Source organism: Micropterus salmoides, unplaced genomic scaffold (assembly GCF_014851395.1).
Source record: "Micropterus salmoides isolate LMB-PRFRI ecotype aquatic unplaced genomic scaffold, ASM1485139v1 Ms_hic_scaffold_10, whole genome shotgun sequence".
In the NCBI taxonomy this organism is placed as follows: Eukaryota; Metazoa; Chordata; class Actinopteri; order Centrarchiformes; family Centrarchidae; genus Micropterus; species Micropterus salmoides.
In genome coordinates this window covers 25087460-25113574 of record NW_024040041.1, presented here as the reverse complement: position 1 = coordinate 25113574, position 26115 = coordinate 25087460, and the positions used below count along the sequence as shown (strand labels likewise).

The window sequence follows — 26115 nt, the reverse complement described above, 5'->3', positions numbered from 1 at the left end:
ATTACATCATTTAATGTAACTATTGATGCCATTTGAAACCCTAATTCTCAGCACTGGAGAAAACCATTTTGGAAGCTAGTAGTAGTAGTGGGAGTTGTGCTCTCCATACACAAAGAGATTATATTTGTGGACACACACACACACACACACACACACACACACACACACACAGTGGTAGCATCTGGAGGTGCCAGTGTGTGCATCCCAGCTGCCTATCTGGTCCCCCATTAGCTGTGTGTGTGATGGCAAGCCATCAATAGCTCCCAGGGGGGATCATCCAGCACCTCTCCATCCTCATCAACACGTCAGCTTCAGTTTCCAAATTAAACTGATTAGCTGCAAAAATGACGGGGCATAAACTGAACACAGGAAGGAAAGAATAGGCGGAGGGGCCGTTGGGAAGTAAGAGCCATAGCAACCCAAAAGAGCCCAGCATCACCATTTCACACCTAATGTATGAGTGATGAATCTGCCAACGTGCCACTCGTTGCACAATGCTTGGATTTAAAATGAAAGTCAAGCTAGGAGGTATGGGGTTAGTTCAGGGCCCTCATTTCAGATGACAGGCTGTGCGTCATTGTGATTATGGCTTTGTCACAACAGCATTTAGCCAATGTGCAGAGCACACTTTTACTGGCTAGGTCAAAAGTGTCAGGTCCAATCAAAGGCCTTAAATTAAACTTAGACACACACCCTCTCCCATCCCATATTCCCTCTCCAATGCTGACAGCCCATACTCTAATAGCACCTTTTTCCGCTTCTCACACACCCATTACACCAAAATTATACCTTTGGCTTCTGGATCGATCAGAGAGACAAAACCTTAAATTCTATGCAAATTTACCATCTCACTCTTCATATGCCTCCACTCTCTGATTCTCTGTCAGTGTTCAGGCTGTTGCTATTGTCATCATCAGTCTGAACATAATCATATGGCTTATGAGATAGCTTCTGAAGGGTGCATTCACCGCTTGTCAGTCTATCAAAAGAGGTAAATTCATGCTTTCCCAGCCTTCAGAAAGATGCAGCATTTTGTTGGTGAGTCATGAGTTCATCCAAATGTCCTCCATGGTTTTTCTGCTCTCTAGAGGATAAGACATGCTTATATTGAACTGAGACACAGGCTAAACAACGCAAACATGACAGAAAGAAGGAGAAAGACCATTTAGGAAGCATGTTGTAACAGAGACAGAGCACATTTTCGAGCAGATTCACAGTGAACAGAACAAGTTTTCTAGCAGCTCAGGACAATATATATTTTGTGTTTCCATGTGTTGATGTAGATGGAGCTGTTGCAGTAACAAGAAAGGCAATATTATAACAGTTATGACAAGAAATAATTGTGTATAAACCTGAACAGGTAGTCAAATCGTGTGATAAAATACTGATGTTGGACTTACACAGTTCTGTATTCAGAGCTAATCTTTCTTTATATTCCGGCCAAACAGGTTAAATTTAATTTAAAGTTTAGAATTGCTTTTACAAATTATGATTTAAGGCAATAGGTTTCTTTATCTTACTATTCTGCACATGAAACCTAAGTAATTAGATTTTAAACAGGAATCTGTTACTCTAACAGCCTTGTGGAAAGCCACATTATGTCAGAGAAAAAGCTGCTATTTGTATTATATTTTTTCTTTCCTCTTTTCAGCCTCATATATCACCATCAAAACTACAACTACAATGAATGTCTGGACCAGGAGTGAACAGACACAGCAGTTGTCTACTTGGAAAATGGCAGGGGTTAGGATTGAGGCATGTGTGTTAGGGCTGGGAGCAGTGGAGTGGGCGATAGGCAAAGTGCTATGTTTGACATGCAGCTGAGGCCCTTCAGGGCTGTCGCTCCAATCCTCTGCCTCATTGTTTCATTCTTACATAATGCCGCATTTAAGTGAAAAACTTGTAACTCCAAATTTAGAAACATCCATGTTTTTACTTTTTTGGATTGTAAGGATTACCGGCTCCTTGGAAAAATCTTATCAACCCCTAGGCTTTTGAAGCCCTTTTAAAATTAATTTAAACAAGCATGTCATGCATGAAACAAGGTTGATTTTTTTAATATTCTTCTGAAATTTGACATTTTGGAAGTAAAAGGTTTTCACCTAACAGCAGCAATAAGCTGAGCACCAGCATCTGGTATCCAGCTATAATGACACTGCTGTGAGTGCGACTGTGGCTGTGTGGGTTTCACAGGGGTTTATGTTCTGCTTAATTCTGCAGTCATCGCCTTTAAAGATGCTTCTAGCTCTGAGATAGGGAACCTTAAAACCAGAGGACAGCTTTGTGATTAAAGGCCCAGCATTCAACCGACATCCCTGGGTAAATGCTTGGCTTGTTGTGATGGGAGGAAAGAAGCATATGCCTTCCTCTGTGTGACACTAGGGAGTAAAGCTGGGAACAGCGGGCTTAAACTGGCATATCAGCCTCATGATACTGGGTTGGCATATGCCAGTGAATGAGCCTTCCCTGTCTTCTTGGGGTTTATTATACACACAACCACAACAATACCACACAAACTACAAATGGTACCTTTCCATGTTCACACCAGCTGCTGTAAGTTCTATAATAAACCTGAATCTGTACGTTTCACATTTGCTTCAGTTTTGGGTTGTCTACAGCATTAGAGTGTGAGGTATAAATATGCAAAATCAAATTGTCAGTATTCAAGCTATGCACTCCTATTTGAGGAGCTCTTCAGCAGAAGCACTGCTGCGCAGTAGAGAAGCAAGGTAAATGTGGAACAATTAGTGCTGAATGTGAAAGAGGCTGGAGAAGACAAGGCACAGGATTTCTTGATTTTAAGCCATTTCTCTCCTAATGATCTTATTATGGTCAATTTTATCCTCTCCCTTAAAAAGGCCAGGGCTTTTACATCAAGCACCCTTTTAAAAACTGTGTGCTGACGAAATGCTTCTTTAATTACATTCTATCCTTTTTGCCATCCCTCACCTCTCACTCCACACTCTGTCAAACCTTTTCATTTCTCTCCTCCTCTCAAAGGATGTTTATGCTCTCCATCCTCTTTCTGCTGTAGCCCTTTGTCTGTGTGGCTGGCTGATTGTTTTCACCTGCCCACTGACATGATAACTACTTGGTGCTGACTCACTGATGATGGCCTGTTCTGTTGACAGCAGCCACTGCTATTGATGTTGATGGAAATGATGTAGCAGTAGATACACTACGCTCATTCTATTAGGACGACACGACACATGATACGTTTGAAGGCTGCAGATGCATGTTCTTACAGTGCATGATTCATGACAGTAAAGTAGAAGAGCTAAAATATTAATCTCAACAAACTCTCTCATCTCATTTATTTATATTGCTTTGTGTCTTATGATCTTATTTTTCTTTAAAGAATTAAGAAATATGCCTGAAAATTCAGGTAATTTCATCTTCATCTTTGAATTGTGAGTTATTTTCCTCACAGTAGGAGAGAGATCTACCTTTTCCTACCTTGTTTAATGCTGTTGTTGCTTACTTTTTGGCACAAAAAAAAGAGAATCTTCATTTGAAAAAACATGATTCATCTCAAGATAAGATTAAACATGTTGGCAATCAAAATTTCTGGTTTGGAAGATGAGGACTCTGCCCATCCCATAATGCAGCTTACCTTCCCGTTGTGCTTGTGTGAGCTTGGAGTAGACGATGTCAGCCGATTCAATCAGTGTTCTGCTGGTTTGGATCATCTAGAAGACAAAGACAGCATGTAGTTAGTTTGCATCACATCTCAGCATCATACCGGGGGCCTTGAGCAGAGGCCCAGCCAAACACAGATTTGACCACTCAACATCTAGGGCTAATTTTGTAGTATTTAAGCTCTTAGCTGCTATGTTTACAGCCACACCAACAATTCAGCTTTAACACTACAAACGCCAATGGGTCAAATTTACCCACGGCTGTTTTTTGACCAGATTTGAAAAAAGGGCATTTATACCTATATGAAGAAAATTTACCCCATAGAGAATATAGTCATTTTCGCGCTATTCACTTTTCACATTTAGATAAACATTCTATGTTGTTATTGGCAACGCCTTTTCTACTACAGGCATTACACTTGCTCAGCGCAGTGAGTGAAGGAGAGTCTGACGTGGGGGCTGAGCGATGTGCCCTGGGTTGATTCTGCATCTGACAGTGATCCACTTGCATTAGGTAAACATGCATAAAGGTTGCATAAAAGCAATGCTTATAGATTTTGTGTAGGCTACATGATCATCAAAACTAATGCTGCCGTAACCTAGTTTTTCTCTGTGATAGAGGTGTATTTTACAATCCCTTCAAGAGAGCGTGCGGCTCCCTGCTTTTTGACCTGCCGAGGCTATACAGCTTTCCAACGCTGTGTATTTTTTAGTAAAAGTGATCATTATACATTTTTCTGTTGGGTAGAAATCTACTTTGAATTTTGAAATTGATTATAATTGTTTATTTCAAATAAATATTTTTGTTTGGATTTTTAAATTTCTTTAGCTATGTGTAATTCTGTGGATGCCCGATGGAGTCTGAAAAAAAACAAGCAGAGGAGTAATAACTAGCCTACATTATTAGGTTATTAACCTATTATTACCACCTATAAAACACTACAATAGTGAGTATATTGTATGCTACATTTAAATTCAAGATGTGTTTAGAATATAACTAGGCTATAACATCTACAACAGCGGTGAGTGGATGAGAGCCGCCGCGTGTGGACATGCCCTTCACAGATGCAGAGGGCAGACGAACGACCTGCATGGTGAAGTCATAATGAATAGAATAGAATAAAGCATTCTGTAAATGAAATTCTCCTGAAATGTGGGGATGGTGTTTATAGGAAATGCACAGCCAAGGTGCTGAATGTTTGTTGCAGTTCCATTGTTAACCCAATTAACCCCAACCCCCTAACTCTTGACCCCAAAACTACTCCAGTGGTGCTGCTCAGTTGCCAACGGATAAAACTGTGTTGTACTGGGCAGCTTCCAGGTGTGAATGTACAGTGAACAGTGTGAATGTGATCAGGGTCTTCCTGCAAAAAAGAGGCTTCCTCTCAGTGACCTCCCCTAAATAAATAAAGGTAAAAAAAAAAAAAGCATAATCAGGAAGCAGCTTCTTTCTAATTAATTGGGCGTGTAAACTACATAATTCAAATTAAATTTGCCTTGTATTTAAGTACAAGAGAAATCTAAATTAAATTCACGAGCAAAGCTAAATTGTAAGCAGTCTGTTTACTATTACAGCCTTATAACTGCAGTTTTTGACTTAGACTGCACCTGTCTCACTTTTTCTACTACTCTCACCAATTATGTATATAGCCTCATTCACTAATGTGTGTATAGAAATGTTCTTACTTTGAGTACAAAATAAGCGTCCACACAAAATTACTGTCGGATTCATGACATGTGCGCACTGGATAGTTTTGTTCTTACCACTGTGCATATGTAAATAAATCCGAATCATTATAAACTGATGTGCATGCAGATTGCAAATAGCGTACTTGCTATTTTCCATCAATATACTGCCACACCCCCATTTGTTGTAAGAGAGAAGCATGGCCCATGAAGCAAAAAAGTAAGAATTTCATGACTGAACAAATTGAGATAGAATCCAGAAAGGACACATTATATTAAACATTATTGGCAAAGTAAATAAAAACAAAGAAAACCAGAACTGCTACATTTCAAAATGGACATTCTCATATACTCCATTGTTAGCTTGGACTAGGATAGTTTTTATAGTACTCACTGTTTGTGAATGATGATTAATATATGCACATAAAACCACCGCTGTATGTAGAGTAACTTATTATTCATTAAAGCTGCAATGATTAGTAATTTAATCAATTAGTTGACCAAAAGAAAGTTAATCTGCAACTATTTATTTTGTCTAGCAAAAATGCAATTGTTGCAGGTTTTCACATGAGAATTTGCACTTACATTACAGTACATGGCATATTTCTGGATTGTTGGTTGTACAAAGCAAGACATTTAATAATAGGATATTATGATGGGCATTTTTCACAGTTTTCAGATGTTTTATAAATAAAATCAATCATTAAAATTTCACATCAATCGATTAATCGAGAATGTAAATGGCAGATTAATCAATTTAAATATTTGTTGCAGCCTCATTATTTATACAATAATTATTCTTTGCATTCTTTGCACTACATGCACTCTTGCATGATCTGTCCCTCAACCCTGTACATAGTCTATGGTACATGTACAATTTGACCTGTATATAGATTGTTGTCTGTCTCTTGCCTGTACATAATTGCTGTATGTTTGAGTTTGTTTACATTTGTGTGTTGATTCTGATGCAACTTCAAATTTTCACCTCTACCTTTGCATCTGATCAACACAACACTGTAGTTTGAGCCCTAAACATCATCCCACAGGCTGAGGAAGAGCAGCTGGACCAGCCCTGCAGCACAGAGTAGGAAGGTAATGAAGTTTCACACTCCTGTTAGCGAGAGATAGGAAGTGGGGTGGGGGGTGTTAGTGTTTGTGCATGTGCATGCCTTTTCCTTTGTTTTGCTTTCCTTTGAGTGCAGACAGTTTTGTTAAAGTGAGCTCATTTTGAACAGTCCCTTCATTGGGAGATGTTTTAAGCTAAGGATCTAAAGGAAAAATTTAAAAACATGCAAAATCTAACTATTCGATTAACGAACATTTCCAAGAATTGCTTCACCAATCCCAAAAGAATAGATGCGAGTACAGTGAGTTGTATACGTACATAAGAGTTGTAGCAATAGCGAAAGTAAGACAAGAGCAAATATTTCCAACAGCCACAATTAACAAGATGGGGAAAGCATTGGAACTTGTCATTATAGGCTGACATAAGATGATTAAATGAAAAGAATACATTTCTAGTGGAATTTTTAAAGTATATTTTCTAATCTCTAAAACTCCAAAATATGGATTCTGGGCCTGCTTTTCTGCTTGTCCCCAGAAACGTTTTTTGTGGACTGGAGCGTGAGAATTACTCTGACAGTGCCAAGCCTCCTGTTTGGTGCAAAGCCTCATAAAACCCAAAGCAGATTCTATTTGGAGCTGCTCGCTGCGTCGCTGCAGATGTCAATGCACTCCTGTAGATGTCAGCAGCAGGAGCACTGATGATCTGAGCAGCGTGGACACAACAGCCTTGTTCCTCCCTCATGACCCACTTCACCAGCTCCCACCAAGCCTCGCAGGAGGGGAGAATGGGAGAGGAAACAGCAGGTGATAACTAATTACAGACACAGTCCTCCAAAACCTTTTTTGGGCCGTACCAATGTCAAGTGGTAAAAAAATGCAGTGTTCTTCGAAGAGAGGAGGTAGGATGGAGAAGGACATGTTAAATTATAAAATGAGTAGCTGCAGCTTGACAATCTGGCTGGTGGTTTTAGCCACGTTTAGAAGCCTTGTAAACATGTCCAGCTGTGTAAATGATTGAATCAAACGATAAGCAAACTAGTATTAAGGGAGGAAGCAATGTAATGCTCCTCTTTGGGCTTTTTCTGTGCAGCACCTATGAAGATCTGCACAAAGTAGGAAGTGCACACAGCCTCTGTTATACTTAAATGCCTGTGTGTTTTGACATTTTATCTTTACCTGAAGTAGATATTTAGTGAGATGTTACACACTTTAACAACAGTGTTAAGCGTATCACATGTAACACAGTATAAGATGCATATAAGTGTGTATGTATCCATGTGTACTGCATTTTCATTTAAATATTGATCTTTAAAAGGAATTTCTGCACAATACATTTCTTCAAAAGATGTTCACATGTGTTATACCAACAACAATATAAACATTTCTGTTTGCATGCGTGTGCAGGTTATTTACCATGTCATAGGCGTTGAGCACTTTGCGCAGCAGCTCAGGCACAGGACCCTGAGCTTCCATGGTGGGGTAAGTCTCGCTCAGGTCAACTGTTACCCTCAGTGACCGCTCGCTGTTCATCAGCCAGGTAGACACAGTCAGGATACACTGCTTCATGTTGGCAGCTGGGGTCAGGCCACAGAGCTCCTTGAAGGACACCATGGCATTCTGGGAAGGAAAACACCAACACTGAAGGATAGCAATTTGGGTATGAACCCTTTAAAAGGTATATATAAAAAGAACTAACTCTCTAAGCCACATTTGTGTTCACTCATTTTAAGTTGCTCTGGGAAGTAGCACCAAAAGTAAAGTAAGTGTTTAATATTCTGCTTGTGGTGTCCTCTTTGTCCTTGCTCTCTGAAGCTCTTAGCTTTCACAGCAGTATATTTTTGTTTTAATGAAACCAACCAAAGCATCGATCCAACTTCCAATGTAACCAACTATGGCATATTCCCATAGAGTCTTTTGCTTGGCAAATGACATGATTATACAGATCGAGCCCCTAAAGGGCCATGGACAAAAAAAACCCAAACAGATTATCTCATGTGCACCAGAAACTAACTCAAGCACACCAGATACTTTCTCTTGAGCGCCAGATACTCTTCTGGTGGGCCTTAGAAACGTGATTTTTTTTCCTTCTCCCTGTCTCCTTGGGGGCTCCGTATGATTGTGGTCCTAATGGAATGGCAAATATTTTTACAACTTTTTACAGATGACCTTGAGTGAGGAGATTCAATGAGAGAGATCCTGATGCTCCCCTCATACCAGGAACAAGATAGCAGCAAGCGTTTATCTTGTTGACAGTAAAATTATCAGTTTCTCATAATGTCAGTCTGCTCATTCAATAGCTCTGGAGTCAAACTTCTAACCACAGCCTGAAGGTTCTATGTACTTTTAATTACTCACTCATCTCTGTATTTATCTTTCTTCTCTCACTGCAAATATCCAGCTTAAAACTATGAAATAGTAATTAAACAAAAGCGTCAAATAAACGTGATGTAATGTCATTAAAGAACGTGGTTAAATCTGCAAGCACAGTGATATAGCAAGTTTGGACAGGTAAGATTTGGAACCACAACACAGACAGTGGCTTTTAATATACTTTGCAGTCAGAATTCCACACAGCCATCATTGATGCCTTATATCAACTAGAAATCGGTTAACAATGCCGTGGGTTTGTATTTTACCAATTTGATTATTTCTTCTAACTGAACAACTCTCACAACAGAGTAGATGCAGTGTTTGTGAGCATCTGCTCACACACATGGCAACCCATTATATCTGCCCACCATCAATGTTCATGGATTTCCTCCTCACAAATGCTTCTACCTGACAAGAACTACTGTGTACTGTCATATGGTGGGAGCATCAAGTTCAACAGCAGTTTGGTTTGTTGGCCTAAAGACACTAAATCAAATTGAATTAAGAATATGCTGCCAGACTCACTCTCCCTCTGTTTCGCAAAATCTTCCCCTATCCCGGGCCAGCCTGCTTTAAAGTCCATGGAAGCCAGAGTTTCTGCACGTCTGAGTTCAAAGGCTTTGCAGCCCTAGCAACTAGGCAGCATGGGAATTTAAGCAACCAAATCAGGCCCACTGTTTTCACATGGTACCTCATCAGTTACGTTGGTTAAAGAGAGCAAGAAAAGGAAATGCAACAGAGCAGGATGAGAGAAGAGAAAGGACAGTGAAAGAGTTCAAAAGAGCAGTCTAGGCTGAGGCATGAAGAACAGAGTCTGAAACTGCAAAGAGGTAAGAAGAGTAAGGGCGCTAATGAGAAGCATTAAGGAAACTAAAGTCAGGTAAGACAGCATGAGGGAGAATAAGATGGGGAAAACTAAGTGCAGAATATGAGCAGGCAAAAAAATAATAATTTATAGAAAACAAGCCAGTGTTGGTGTTTAGGAGTCCGTCCACACATTTGGCATTCTGCAGGGAACCAGCTGTCTCACTGGGCTAGACCTCCAGGACTGCAGAAATATCCACCCCACTACCCCAGAGAATGTGCTGTCACTGTGGGGCCAGACCTTCCTGTAGATGGAAAGGGTGGCCAGGGGACATAGTCGGCATTTGTATGCTGAGCTTCAGCCACAGTTAACACCTCATGGGCCACTGAGCATAGCCCGGGGAAACAATGGTGGAAGCGGGACAGCTCTGGATTAAAACCCAGCGTATGCTTGTGTGAACTATGAGCATGTGTGACTGCATGTGTTTATGTCTCAGTGTGGTCTGAGCCGAAGTTATGCTATAATGCCATACATGTGTGTACGCAAACTCATGAATGAATGTTTTTCGATAATTGCTATGCAATAAAAACACTATCAAGCCATGATGTTAAAAACCCCTTGAGAGGCTTGTGGGTTTTTTTAAGAGTAAAAAAAAATAATTATCTTTTATTCTATGCTGTCCACCATGAGGTTTTGCCTACAATCTTGGCTTGTGTTTTTAATTACTCCCTTCCCCCACTTCACTCCTATTCACATTCCCCAAATGAGAGCTCCATGTCTGGTTACAACACTGCTTTTGTTTCTGTTTGCTCCTCTCTCTCTCTGATTCTATCTTTCTATCTCTCTCCTCTTCTCTTTGGCCCACAGTAGTGAGTGGAGGTGAATGTGCCTACAATGGCACACACACTTTTTAGCAAATAAAAAGAAATCCAGGCTGGCAGCTTTCCTCCAACTCCATCAACACATTATAAGGTTGATGGGTCGCAGCACTCCAGAGACTTCATTCAAGTCTTCTGTAGAAATAATTGATTTGCAGCCTAGATCCACATATGAAACATGGCAACCTATTAACCTATCGCAGCTGCCCACTGATCAATGTTTACGGATCATTGACCAGTGGGTTGTCTTTTCAACAGTCAAATACACTTTCTATAAATATTCAAAGCAGACCACCTGGAATTTTTGCTTTTTAAGGATGAAAGGAGTCCTAAAAGAGCTAAGTTGGGTGAAATAATGAGTTTGATGGTGACATCTAAAGTGTGTGCATGTGTGTGAACTGCTTTTATCGCTAAGGTTATAAGCCATGATATCTGGGATTTTAATGAGTATGAGTACAAAAGACATTTTTTTTCCTCATGTTAACGTCTAATCTTGGCTTCAGTTCAGGGGTGGCAAAGCTTCCAGTGCTGGCATGGCTGTTGCCTTGTGAGTTGTTGGCTATAGGCACTGTTTCTGCCATTCAGCTCTCTCAGGATCTAAGGCACCAGGCCCTACACAGCTGGCCTCCACAAAGCATTCACAGCTGTTCATTTTTTACATTTAAAAGGCAAAGGCCTTATTCTAAAAGCACCTTAATTTATCCTCTTTAAAGCGTTCCTCTCACCTCTTTCATTTATTTCATTAACTTTTATCTCATAATTTCAAAAAGAAAAATTTACATTTCAAACCTGAGGATATTGTGGTTTGGGGAGCGGTAGTGTTTTTGATCTGGTTAAGAGTCATTTTTCATGCAAGTCTATTGATTCAATTCTAATTTCCATATTTAGCATAAGTTCATTGACTGGAGCTTTACAAAAGTTTGGATGTGTTAGATATGTCTGTATAACTTCACAATGAGTCACATTTCATGTCTTATTCAGGAAATGTTCCTATGCTAACTCACAAGCCAGCAAAGACTAGAACCTAATCATGACAAACTACTGAGGCATCCATTTGTCACCATTTTAGATTGTCATGAATTTATTTTCAGTGATTTTCCTGAAATTACCTCCCCCTTATCCCATTCAGACAGTAATTTGCTAATATTACTACCTCTAAAATTAATTTCCCTTCCTGAACGTAAACATATTTCTCCCTCTGTTGGGATATTGGAGAGTAAATGTATGTCCTCTTTCAGAACATGCGTCTTTCCACAGTTGAAAAATGCATGACAGCATGCCACAGGATCTCTAATCACATCTCTGTTCATTTAGATGGTCTGGTCTTTGTTTGCTGTGCCATTAGACCAAAGTTACTGTTGACTGAAGACAGATAAACAGACCTTTGTATTTATGACCTGGTTGCGTAATACATATACGTAGTAAGAAGTGTGTTATTAATAGCTTCTGTTGGAACATACATGTGTCTATCTAATTATATGTCTTCTTATACATGACATTAACTTTATACATTTGATTTTGTTAAGCCTGCATCCTTCCAACAGTAGCTACAAGTAGCACAAGACATTAGGTATCAGGTTAAAATATAATACTCAGAAGATGCTGCCTACTACCACATTTTTGAAGTGAGACAGGTATGTTTATATACATTATTACATTTACATTACATTATGATTAAATTCGGACTGATGAGGTAATCAGAGGACAATCTCACCATTTTTCATCATGCATATACAGTATCTGCTCAAGTGTGTCAAGTGACTTATTTACATTATCAGTATAATTTTAAATTAAACTTTGGATATAAGAAAGAATCCCTGCTTTTGTTTTTTTGCAATACTGTCACTGTTTTTGTCCGGGATTCTTATTTTTACATTTTATGGTGCTTTTGTTTTCACATGTGCAGCATTACCAATAATTATTCAGCATTGTTTTATGAGAGCATTGTTTAAAGTATGTAATCATGTAAGTAAGTTATTTGGTTACTCAAAGTGTTTTCTAAGAAGCACAATAAAAATAAATTACATTTGTTATTTTTGATCCCTTTTTACTACTTAAGACATTTCTTTCCCCCTATGTTGAGAAAGTATTGTTGATGGAGTTGTGTAAGCAAGATCATTTTTATTGTGTTACTTGTCAGAGAAGACAAGAGCCTGCCAAACAACACAACACGTGGCATGTAAAATGCACACTGGCTCTCCGTGTGCATGTAATTTGTAGACTGAATCAATGAGACAAGCATGTATATTGTATGACACCATTCAGTCATCACAAACAAAATGATAAATGCACTGGTTATCAGGTCAAATATAAACTGTGGTTACTAATCTTAATTTGCTCATCTAGGGGACTTTGCTTAGCAACCCAGTCATCTCCTCTGGGCATTAACTGTTCCTCATTAATGATCAAACTATTCATAAACCTCATAATTGTACAGCAGTGTCACTTTATTACTGTTCTCTTGAACAACATTAATATAGTACAAGTGGTAACAAGCCTTAGTTCACAACAGCAAGTGATGTGAGTCCAATCAGAAACACACTGTTGGAAGAGGGTTCCCTTTCTTTTTTATTTCTTAACTTAAATTACGGTATGGAGATGAGTTTCAGTCTAACCTTTCATCAACTATAACACAATATAATGTTCAGGATACCATTTAAATTACTAAGAATATTCAGGTTCTGTAGAGCATAAACATTAACGATTTTGAACATCCTGCTTTACCCCTCGGACTGCATTTAAATCATTTAAAACACCTACAGGCAGCAGCATTTGAATGTGTTGCTCCAATGATCTTTTCTATGCCCAGCACTGGACTGGTAATACCTGTCATTTTCCCAGAGAGCTGACGCACCTTGGTGGCCAGTTGAATGGCAATAATATTATTTATTTTTTCATTTGACGCTTGGCTTGCCCAATCATGTCTCTTGCTGGGCTGGGCCCACCACTCCCATTCTGTCCTCTCTAACAGCTCGTGTCAGATGCTGTGGCTCTGGCTTCAAGCCAAACATCTAAGGCGACAGCAGTAGCTGTTATGCAGCAACAGGTGGAAGAAGGAGAGGTGACAAGCCATGGCCAGTGCCAGGCAGAGGAGCAGGAACAGTAGCAGGCAGAGAAGCAGTGTGACAGGGAAGTCGAGGAACAGAGTGAGCAGGAGGAGAGTGTAGTTGAAGAGGTATGCACGGGGTAGCATGGAGGGAAACAGGGAATCTCAAGAGGTGGTGTGTGTGCCATGCCATCATGGCGATGACGTATGATGATTCATTCAATTAATGACGACGATAAGTTTACATAATCTTAACACTACCATAAAGTGAGACCATTAGCTACTGGTGCTCACTCAGTCAGTAGCAATCTCTCTCTCTCTCCCTATGTCATTGTCTAGTTAAGCCAGGCTGTTGAGGTCACAAAGGAGGTGAGAGACAGGGAGGAACAAGAAGCTGTAGACTACTTAAGCATGGATATTGTGCACTCCACAGCTACCTCTGATCACCAGAGAGTCGGTCAAGAACGAGTGAGTACACTGGTCAACTTGCACTGATACACTTGTCCATGGCACTTACTACTCAGCTTTGTAGTGGTTTGGAGGAAAAGACATATTTAAGTGGGCTGCAAGGATGGTTTACTGGTGAGTGGTGTTCGACCGGTGATTCTGACAATTTATGTTGCCTAGTCAAAAAATGCTACCATGGTGCAAACTGATAACAGAGTCTATTGATTCGCTCTACCGTAACGAAAAATGCTACCACGGTACACGGGTTTCTTGTATCCAAACGCTACTGGATCACATGCATTCAGGGGACAATTTCGCATTGTTTGTAAATTCTTGTTTACTCAACAATAAACTTTAATTTCAGAGTTAGATCTGTTTGTTTGTGTTTCATTTGCATACTAATATAACATGCATGACTGCGCTGCAAGACAGCAGCACCTTATGTTGTTCAAGTTAGCTGTTACCCAAAAAGCTAAAGGAAGAATGGAGAACGATAGAGATAGGTGTTCTTTCCTGGAGCTTTATGTTTTACCATTATTGTATCACAGTCTAAGGTGTAAAGAACATTGTCATATGTTGTAAACTTTGTGCGACTGGCAAAAAGCTTTAAATCGCGAACAATTCTACATCTGATTTATTGAAGCAAGCGCTAAAGCAGCACAGCAATGTGAAACTTAGCCTACAGAAAGAAACTCCGGCAGCTACTGCCAAGGATGCATCCACTCAGCAGTAGAGAGTGGTATTTAGCAACGTTTTGTGTTTTGTAAAAGCACTGAATACTTCTCTTATAAATGCATGTGCAAAAAAGTAACGTTAGTTGAAAAGTCGAGAGAGCCTTGCTTTATTTTTTTTATCTCAGCCAGTGGCGTTATGAAACGTTCTGTTTTGTAAAAACCATACTCATTGCTATTAGTTGAAAATTCGGGAGAGACTTACTTTGTTTTTTATTATTTTTAAATATATCCATAGCCTCTATCCTACTGTACAGCATCATCTAGTATGAGAGGCTGCAGTGTTTTAAGTTCGGCTGGTTGTTGATTTCTAAAATGAGCTGCTGAACAGTTTTTCCATCTCTTTTAAGGATGGGGTGGGGGTGGTGTGGGGTGTTACATTTACATTACATTAATTTATTTATTTGACGCTTTTATCCAAAGCGACTTACAATTGCTTTACATGTCATAGGTCGCACACCTCCAGAGCAACTAGGTGTCTTGCTCAGGGACACAATGGTGGATGGGTCACAGTGGGGAATTGAACCCGGGTCTCTCACACCAAATGCATGTGTCCTATCCATTGTGCCATCACCAAAGTAATATTGTAACGAGTAACGTAATTTCATACTTTTAATACCAGGTAATAAGTAAATTAGTATTAGGCTATTACTTTTTCAAAGAGTAATAAGTGAAAAGTAAGTTATTACAGTTTCTGAGTAACTTGCCCAACACTGCTGCTAGATATGCCACATAGACTGATATACCACAAAGAAAGAGTGCTGCTTTCTGCCCTCTTGTTGCGAGCACATCTCTGTGATGACGTTGCACAGAAACCCATCTATGTGTTCCTATTTCTAATTGTGCAGGTTATATCCGATAAAGGTATAACTCTCACAGTATCACAACATCTTTATCTTTGGACATAGTTTGATACTCCATTATAACATCTTTATTTACAGTTCAAAAGGCGCAATATAAAAAATAATTTTTTAGATATTGCTTAGATACAACTCATCAGCCACAGTCTTGACGGCATGCTTGACAGCAAAATTGCAAAGATTTATGGCTGTGAAAACAGAGACCAATACTGTGGGTCATGCGCAGAACCGCTAAGTAGCACATCTCGATAGGTAGCATTAATCAACATGGGCAAAAAAATACAAGGACTGACTTTTTGTCAAAGTCCAGCCCTGTCTATGCTGAAGCATAAGCTTTAATTAGAAGCAATCTATTACTTATTGGAAGCTTTTGTCTTTCTTCTTATTTCAATGGAGAATGTGAGTGACAGGCAACTTAAGAAAACATCTACTGAATGTGCGCAGACTCAGAAATGTTGGGTATCTTCAGGAAAAGCCATAGCAGCTGAAGTTACATTGTCATGTTTTCTTAAAAAAGAGGGGCAATATTCAGATCAGCAATACCGTACTCAGCAGAGGTGCTTACTAGTCCTGTTCTGTTAGAAGGCATGTACACACTGAGCACACAATCTGGATCAAGTGCTCAGTCTAAAAGTGTGTAGCTCAAACAGAAATGACAGAGTGAAGGAACTGGTGGAGAACAAGATCATCAAAACTGAAGACAATGAGCGCAACTAAATGCACATCTGCATTCTGAATGTCACTGTTACGTATGAATGTTATTGTTTTACAGAATTTAAATTATTTCACTGAACGTTGGACCATAAACACACTAATCAAAGAGTGATCTATGACGTTATTCACTTGTTCTTGCATGATCAAAATCATAAACACCAGAATAAAATGTCACAAATGTAAGGTGTCAGAGATCAAGCCAGTCAAACCCAATACAAAACCCACCATCAAAAAGCAGTTTAAGGCAATTAAAAGGTAAGAAGTTCAGACAAAACTTCCGCCTGACACAACCCAATGTGCCACTCTTAATATTGGTAATGTTTCATGAAAACTTTAAGTAGGTAGTTCCTTACCTGCACATTTTCTCTGAGGTCTGTGGCCTCCCTGAGGGGCTGGGTGGAAGCTCTGAAGAGCTCGTCCACTACTTTGATCCCTGTGGTCTTTGTCGTGGTGTACTCCCGGGCCTTCCTACCCTTCCTGACAGACAGACCCCTCTTATGTGCCCTTCCTCCACCCCGCCTGTTTGTGATGGCTACATGGACAAACAGAGTGGTGTTGGGTAGGAACTCTCCTGTCAGAGATTGTAGAGGGACATGTCTATAGCCTGGTTGTAGGCATTCAAATGGAATGGTGTACTGGCCAATGAACTCGTCTCCAATGTAGTCGTCATCCAGCACGACAAAGCGCAGTACTGCAAGTTCCGGTAAATTGATCTGGAATTCAAAACTCTCTTCAAAAATGGGGTTGTCACCATTCTGGGACACAGTCTTGGTTCTTTGCTCAGCACAGTCAGCTGGGATGCCATGAATCTCCACATATATGTAGGGCTCCACCACATCTCCCTTAGCAGCAGAGCCACGAGGCTTAGGCAGATTCTGCCCACTGATGACCTTGATATGAAGAAGCTGGGCAGACACCCCTGGCAGGGAGTCCCTAGCATTGGCACTGAAGTAGGACACCTCCTCCCTCATGATGGCCGGCCTCAAAACATACCCACAGTTGCCATTCTGCCTGAACCAGCCAAGGTTGAGGTCCATCATCAGACCTGGCGTCTGGTAGTTCATGGCAACAATCTGGCAGCCACACTTCCAAAAATCCTGGGGGTTCATGTTGCTGGCATCAATCCTCATAGGTGTGGGATATACCCTCGAGAGAAAGCGCTTGTTATAACAGACAAATTCCTCTGGGAACTCATTGGCAAACCGGTTTGCATCTACCTCATTGAAGGAGCAAATCTCCCAGTATTTTTGGTCCCTCTTAGAGATCTCAAAGTCCCTAAACTGGACAGACTTGCAGAGAGAAACAAGATCAGAGAGCTCCCTGCACAGTCTGAGTCTCTTGCAGCCTGAGCCATTTAGCTGGTCCCTCTCATCGGCTCCAACTCTTCGGGACATTTCCAGACCCTCCTCCTCATCAGTTACATCCCCCTCAGGGTCAGTGCAGCTAGGTGGTAGCCTTTTTCCTTTGAGGAGGATTTTACCTTTGAGTTTCTCAGGGGAAGGTAGGTAATTTTCCTCCTTGTTGGGGGGTACAATGTACAGCTTGTCCCCAACAATCTTCTTGATGTGCTGTGCCATGACCCTCTGCTGGGGGATGCAGCAGTGGGTCACTAAGCAGAGAATCAGGGGATACTCAGAGCTCTCAAAAGCATATTGGTTTATAATGTCCAGGACTTTAGAAAAAGCTAGGTGCGAGGCTACAGAACTACCTACATATACAACTGGTTCATTATCAGGGCCATCCCATACAATAACCTCAATGCTGCGGCAACCCATCCTTAGAGCTCGGATGTAACTGCTGATATCTGACGACCCCCAGAAATGGTCTTCCAGAAGGGAGGCATTATGTGCCGAGTTGATGTAGTAGTGGGAAAGAGGCTGGGTCATATCCTGGCAGACACGTTTGTGCTGGGGGTCAAAGATGTGGCATTCAGAGGATAGGAGGTAGTGTGTAAAGCCATCAATGGAGAGGTATCCCCGCTCCCTGCCTTCGGCAGATGGCTCAAATTTCTGAACAATATCCCTGCACATGTCTTCCGTTACACCTTCTACACCCTGCTCCACCTCTACGAATAGCATCAGATCTTTACTGTCCAGATACTCCTTGTTACTGGAGAACTGCACCAGTAGGAAGAAAATCTCTGGCCTTGTACAGAGCTCACAATAGGCCTCCACAAAGGTGTCCATGTTAATTGCCTCTCCGTATTGGTCTTTAGCTTTCTGGAGTTCTTTGAACTTGAGCTCTATTCTCGACTCTTTCATTCCAGGGTTGAGCCCTTTGATTATCTGGGTGGCCCTGAATAGGTCTATGTGTCCTTCCTTTTCCATATCTGCTAGCTCAAACACTGAGCCAATCCAAGATGTTCGTAGACTCGGTTGACTGGGTTCCACCATGTCCACAGTGTGCCGGCCATAAGACACCAGATACCTAAGGCCCATCACCCAGGTACTGACAACATCTGCAGTACTGGCTACCAAATCTAAGGACTCATAGTTATCCCCATATATGATTGAGAAGGCGCATTCATCAGGAAACTGATCTGAAAGACCATTGCTGCGCAGAACTGGAGTTTTCTTTCCTAAACGGACCTCCTTAATGCCCTTGATCTCCAGTTTGGCCTTCTCTGAATCCTTCTTGGATGGCTCCCAACGAAGCCAGTGCATGTCTGGATCCAGCAGGAAGTAGCGGTTGTACATACGTGAGTTGGAGCGCACCTTCTTCATCTCACAACCCTCCATCATGAAGGCCATGCAAGCAGCTGTGCTGTTGATCTTGCGGTCACTTGGCATTGAGCTGAAGGACACCGTTTTCTTCCTTACCTGCCTCTGTTTGGAACCATCCTGGAAACAGAATGGGGTGGGGAAGGGGTGGGGTAGAGAAGGATTTCTTGGTTACAATTTATCTGAATTCAGGAAATATCACTGAATACCACAGTGAGATTACAATGTATAAAAGACAAGACAGGAGACAGAAAGCTAAGTTTTCCCTTTTATTTCAGATTAGCACCTAGATAGATGTATGCACATTCAATTGCTAAAATAAAAATCCTAAATCTAATCACAACGCAGTTATGCTACTGAAAGGTAACGATAGACATGACACATCATTCCCATCAGTAAACTGTGCTGAGCTGCTAAATGCTATATTAATGGGCTTCCATTAAATACCCAGTTATCAGTTGCTTAGTGAAAAGGTTTCTTCTCTCCACAGTAGTGAGCCAACATGCTGGGGTCCATCTTTATGGAGAGTGGACACCGCGGTAGATGGGCACCATGTGAGGTCTTCTTCAATATTTTACTGTTAAAATGGCAAAACAATCAGTACTTTTAAAAATATATTTATAGGCAAATAGCCTCAGACATAATTACATGCTTATTTAAAATGCACATCTCCTCATATAATTATTCTGCTCATATTTTGAATTGCACAACTTCACATGAACGCAGAGTAACTTCTGAAAGTTTTCCCCTTGGGATAAATCGTAACATACTGTAATGCATGCACCATGACGTCTGTTTCTTTTTAAAACAGGGCTGCTTGCTGTAATGACAGGGTATAAAACGATTTCAAGTTACCTTATAACTGAAAATGAGATATGGTTAAATATTCATCAAGTGGGTGACCTCTTATAAATACATTTCTTGCCAGGTGATTCTAAAATACATTGCAATGTTTGTTGAAGCTCTGAGGAGACTCTCTCTCTACAACCAAGGCAAAACCCAAACTCGATTTAAAACAGATGCTCCACACACCACTTGCCATGACTTGGCTGAACTTTTGCAGCTTTTAGGTTGTAAGCCTTGCTGGCAGAAAGCAAGTGCTGCCCTATTTCCACACAGGGTTGTGGTTAGCTAGACAGCCTGAATGCAGATGGCCTGGTTAAAGGCTTGGAAAGTAGGCTCATTGAATTATGCATACCACAGAGAACAGCACATTAAAATAAAAATAAAAACTAAACATATCCACAAATTACTGTTACATATTAAAGACACAAAGTCTTTGAGACTGTCTCTCTTGAAACTTGAACAAAAAGCAAACTCTCTTTAAGAACATTTTTGTGAAAACATCACCGGTCTTTGGTTATGTTTGCTTACTTGCAACACTTCAAATGTAATCTCAGTTTTCTTCCTTGTTGCATATCTGTTGATCAGTCCGTTTTTACAATAATAAAAGGAAGTTAGAAAGGACAGAGGACACTATGGCTATAAAGGAATGAGTATGTCTTGCCCCCAGTGAATGCCTGTGCAGGTCTGATGGATCTCCCACGAGCATGGTTCAACTCTAGCCACAGTGAAACACCTCAGGGCCATCCATCTTCCACCTGACGGTCAGAGGCAGATGACGCCAGGCACCTCATCACGATTAATGAGCACCACTTGACGCAAAGCTGAAGAAATGACATGATCATCGCTCTCTGGTTTTGCCCTCGTTTTACGACCTCTATCTCTTTTCCCAACACATAAGTCCTCAATATCATAATTTCCAAATCTGTATTCCTTCACAGATGGAAAAATATACGTATATACAGATACATATCATTCTTTGATGTGGTTGGAAATAATTCTTTGAAATTCTAGTCAGGGCCCTAACTGTTTTACACCAGGTGGTGTGCTGTGGTCCTATTATGCTGGGACCACCAAGATCAAAAGGGTTGCTCACTAGGTGTTAAAATTAGGGCTGGGCACGTTAACGCAATAATAACACATTAATTCATTAACACCGATAATTATTTTATTGCACGTTAACACAGTTTTTATTTTTATTATTATTATTTTGAAAGTCCCTTTCTCATTGGCTCTGAATACACATACAGTCAAACCATGGGTCACAGAGGGGTAAGGATGTTGATCAGCCTGCAAATCACCCACCCAAACAAGCAGCAGAGGGAGGTTTCAGCAGACTACATTGGATGCAGTGTGTGGGAGAATGATTTGTGCTGCGTGCGCGTACAAAAAGTTCAAGACAATTCAACTTGGGTAGCGGGGGGGCGTGTGTGTAAGGCGATCACTTCAGCTCACTCTAACAGGGACACATACATTAATGTTTAAGTTTATGAGATTTACAAGAAATATTTTATTGCTACAAAACACCTTATTTATAAGTGTTTGCAAAACACGTTATTGCACTTTTGTGTATATAGCAGTACATTTAAATTAAAAGTGCGCAATATACTACTTTAGAATTCATTATTCAATTTTGCGACAATGCGATTAGTCGCGATTAAAAATTTTAATCGTTGCCCAGCATTACTTAAAATAATGTTATTCAAATTTATTTTCTCTGCCTTGAGAAATACTTGCATGCAATTGTTGTGAGAGCTAGTGCCAAGACCCACAGGCATATGGTAATACATGTACCCTTGCCAACACTGTGAGGGTAAGGAGGGCGGCTGTTGGTTCAGCTGGAGAATAATAAAACTCAAGCATAAAGGTAACCTAGAAATGAAAATAAATTGTCACATAACAGGCACACAGACCACAGCATTGATGCTGACCCTATCTTTGTCATTCTCTCGTTTATTTCAAAAGATTATCCGCCCCTAACCCATCATAGTGCTTTTAGGGGGGGATAAATCTGGAGGCCATAATCAAGAGATCATATTTCAAGTCAAATGCTGTCATCTTCAATCTCACTAGCCTGCTCCTTTTGCCTCAGGAGACAGTTAACAACTCTATCCAACAGTCCATAAAGACAGCAAGTCTCTTCTGGTATGTTCTCTGCTTTTTTGCAAAATCAACCACATAAACCTCTACATTGACTGGGGTATTGGGGAAATGTGAAGAAAGCTCTGAGAGACAGAAAGCCTGCGCAAGAGGGAGAGATCTGTTCAGGTCTGATTGTTTCCAGGCCTTCTTTAAGGAAGTAGCCAAGGTCCAAGTGTGAGGGCAATCTTGTGTTTTATCAGCATGCTGTACAGCCAGGCAGGACAACTCTCAGCTCCAGCCACTCAATTCAAACCAAGTAGGCAATATTTGTCTGTTAAGGATCATTTTACACACCATTGAAACTACTGAATTTAAATATAAAATCAAATCAAGTCTGGTGACCTAGAGGTAAATTACTGTAGGTATCACTTGTTTGGTCAATGATTTCTGTGTTTTGGATATATGCATAAATAGCAAAGGCAAGGCAAAAAAAGATAAACCTGTTTTTGGTTTATCTTTCCATTATCAATCCCAATTTCATCAACATTTAAATTTACTTGAAACACTTATTTTTTTGTCTTTTTTAAAATTGTATGCCTTTGTATTTCCCTTCTTCATCAACCATACTTCTGTTGCACTGTCTTTTGTTTTTTCACAGCCCCTGGGCACTTACTTGGCAGAGATGTCAGTATTTCTGTTTATGTGTGTGTGTGTGTGTGCTCGAGTGCTTCCAGCTTGACTGCCTGTTGCTGCTGTTTGCTACTGATGTTGCAGTGACGTGGGGGTATTTTGGTAATCCTCAACACCTCCCCCATCCCCTTTCCCTTGGTGACGCCGGCTGCTCAGGGCTGGGTCAAACACTCCCTGATGGAAGGGCGAAGCTGCTGGGGATGGGGCAGGCTGTGAGGCAAGTCCCTCAACATCCTCTGAAGGGCAGTGGTATGTCACACTCACACTCCCTCCCGTCACTGTTGTCACACCCTGATGCTGGGCGCATAAGCAGTTTGACATGGGGAACTTAAATGGTACTGTAGGGCATAGTGGACAAGCTATTTTCACATTCATATTGCATATTTCTATAATCATTATATTTCCAATTAGATCATTATATCATCTCTAAAAACAATATAAACCTGGTTGGCTGTCCTGTACTGCCCCTGTCTGTTGTATGCCTGCTTCATCTCTGGAGAGCGTGTATGTTTGTGTGGGTGCAACACAAGGCCCCCGACAAAAACCCAGAAGACCCTGAAGCCTGATGTCATTATGTTCGGCCACCGAAATTAATCGGTCAAAAATAGCAAAAAAAGCACTTTCGGTGTTCGGCCTAATAAGTCAAAAGACTGAAGAAATTTTACTACTATTTAATTTTTGCAATGGTAAAAAAAAGATTGGAAAAATAATGGAAAAAATGTGAACATACTTGTTCAGTGTTTGGTATTCAGCAAATTTTTTCATTATATTCGGTTTCAGCCAACAATTTTCATTTCGGTGCATCCCTAGTCGTTATGTCAGAGAGCACAAGCAAAACTAAAAGGTCTTCTTTCTTTAACTTCTTATGTGGTGGCATGAACACAGCTGTGCAGGCTGCCTGCCATTCAGTACTCCTTGCCCCTATCATGTCTCAACTCTAAACCAAGGCTGCAGAAAGTAGTGAGGCACGGCTCAGTTCCTCTCGCCCACAGAGCCACTGTGTCATTTGTGTGTGCAATGTGAATCGGTGAATAAGGCAACAGGGGAGCATGGGTAATGGGGAGTGAAGACAGAACAGAGCATAGTCCTCTTGCTGACGTGCTCTTCAAGATGTGAGTCAGAGTATGTGTGTTTTGTTTGCCTGCATGTGTGCTGGGGGGACCATAGGATCAATGTGTACACACATACAGAATACCCGATAACTAGTCTCAGCTAAGCCACATTACACATCAAACGCACACATTGACCTGCACATTGACATGTCAAGCACTGAAAAATCAAACACACACACACACACACCACAAAGACACATGCTTACTGTGTTTTGATGGTAGAGTGTTACCATACCAAAGTGCTCAGAGTTCATTTGCGTAACTAATTATTTTTTCAAACTCAGTGATAATATTACAGTCAAGCCAAAATTCTCTTCCTCTCTTAATATCAGATTAGTGATTTTCATAGTTCTTGTAAGTGTTACCTGCCTGGATGAAAAATGGACCAAGAAGTAATTGTTTCCAGGTTGAATAATTCTCACTATATCGATTTTATACAAATACAAATGTTAATGAAGTGTTTATATAAATGACACATTTAACATGCATGTTAAACTAAATTTCAAGTACAGGTGATCTGATAATCATGTGTAGTATCTGTTTTATGGAGCAGGCCCAACACCGTTACCTGCAGAAGCTCTGGCTTTTGCCTTGAAGGATTTCTCAGCTCAGTAAGCCCCGGTCTACTTGGATGTGGTAGGTCATTATCAGAACCCCCACTCCCCGCCCACTACTACCCCAAGGCACTACAGTGCCTCTTCCCACATCCAAGATGGTTACACAAACTGTCATCTGAGTCCTGCCACACAGAGCTTACAGCAGACGTCATTCAGCCTCTGACAGACTCTACTCCCGAAAAGTGGCTGGGAAGAGGCATCCATAGAGAGGGAAAGGAAGAGAGAGAGGGGTAAACTGGAGGTATGTTAAGACTGTATGTATGCAAGAATGAGAGCTAGAAGGAGCGATTGACAGAAATTGAGAAAGAGAGCAAGTTTACTTAATGTTAACTTAATTTGTTTAGATGTTTTGGCTAATGCTATGCAACCTCAATGCCAATAAAGCAAATGGAAAACTAAATTGTCATAGAGGAAAATGAGAGAGAAAGTGAGGGATGAAGAGATAAATACAATGTCCGTAACATTTTGCCTTGGCAACATGACACTGTTATCTATCATGCTAATTAAGCATATTCGGATTGAATACAGATTCTGGATATAGGAGAGGCAAGGGAAGGTTATAGAGAATAAAGAGAGACAGATGAGGGAAAGAAAGTCATGGGGAGAGACAAGTCAAGCCTGTCACTGTTTGTCACTGTAATCGCTCGTGTGGGCGCTGCTTTAATTCTCACAGCGGTAGTCTCAGCCGCACTCATCGCACCCTCTTAGTGCAAGTTTCCCGAAACACAAACATAATGTGTGAATAGGCGAGATAATCGAAGGTCTGAGAAGGAAGTGTGAGAGTCAGACGTGCTCATGTTTGTCTCGGTGCACAAATGAATTTACATTTTCATCCAGGTGGTCGGACACTCGCTGTGCCTCAAATGTAAAGTCCCGGTTCTGCTGTTAACGCTCTTTCCGTGCTCAGACAATAAGTGAAATCTGTGGAACTCCCCAACAGAACTCTGAACAAGGCAAAGAGCACCAAACAGTCTCACTAATTACTGGGCCACAGAGACAGTGGAGGTCAATGCTATCGAGCCGTGGAGCCACAGGAAAAAAAAGCACCAAGTGCTGCCGTCCAGCTACCACTCAATACAATCAGTATGGCATGTCTACAGGTTTGGTCATAAATCATTTCACACCTTTCTTAGGTCACAGCACATTCGAATGCACACATGCACATAAACATGCACACAAACGTCAGACTCTCCTGTGGCTTCTCTGTCACACCGCCCTCATTCTCCCCAGCTGCTTTCCTTATGCTTTTCCTCATCTCACATCACCAATGGGACCAATTATTTTCAACAAAACCTATTTCATAAGATCAGTTCAGGTAAGTCTGCGCATGTTCAAGTGTGCACATGTGCATGCTTGTTGCTAAGCATGAGAAGTGAGACAGAGAGAGAGAGACCCATCCAGTTCAAGATTTCCTCACAGTCAGCTGCCTGTCATTTCAGTCTGTGGTCATCCTCTTCTGTAGGCAAGGCGTCTGCTGCCAATCTCAGCTCCCACTCACTCTGATTGATTGTGTGTTCGTCAGGTCATGTTGGTAATTCTGTAGAAGCTCTGTGAAATCATAGAATAATCCCTGTATATGGGAGGGGGAGACACAGGAAGGGGTTGTTTGTCCCTGAATTCCCTTACAATCTCCTGCCGAATGTACTCTCATGGTTAAGCGATTTAGGATTTAGAGGATGTTTGAAGGTTGTTTTATCAGCTCATATGCATAATTTCTATCTCATGTCTCCTCCATTGACTATGCCAACCCTGCACAAGCTCCGTTTCCCTATTTAACTAATGTGTCTGAGTGTCCCAAAACAGAATGGGCC

At 40.9% G+C, this 26115-nt stretch overlaps 1 protein-coding gene across 2 annotated transcripts in view; it reads right to left on the bottom strand.

Moving 5' to 3' along the window:
• Positions 1 to 26115, bottom strand: part of si:ch211-210g13.5 (inactive phospholipase C-like protein 2) — a 73843-nt gene that overhangs the window by 12473 nt on the left and 35255 nt on the right. For both annotated transcript variants that reach the window (XM_038704540.1, XM_038704545.1), the window contains exons 2-4: positions 16594 to 19080; positions 7803 to 8006; positions 3614 to 3689 (exon numbers count right to left, since the gene is read on the bottom strand). In XM_038704540.1, the coding sequence (XP_038560468.1) occupies positions 3614 to 3689; positions 7803 to 8006; positions 16594 to 19080 (2767 nt within the window). The remainder of the gene's footprint in view (positions 1 to 3613; positions 3690 to 7802; positions 8007 to 16593; positions 19081 to 26115) is intronic.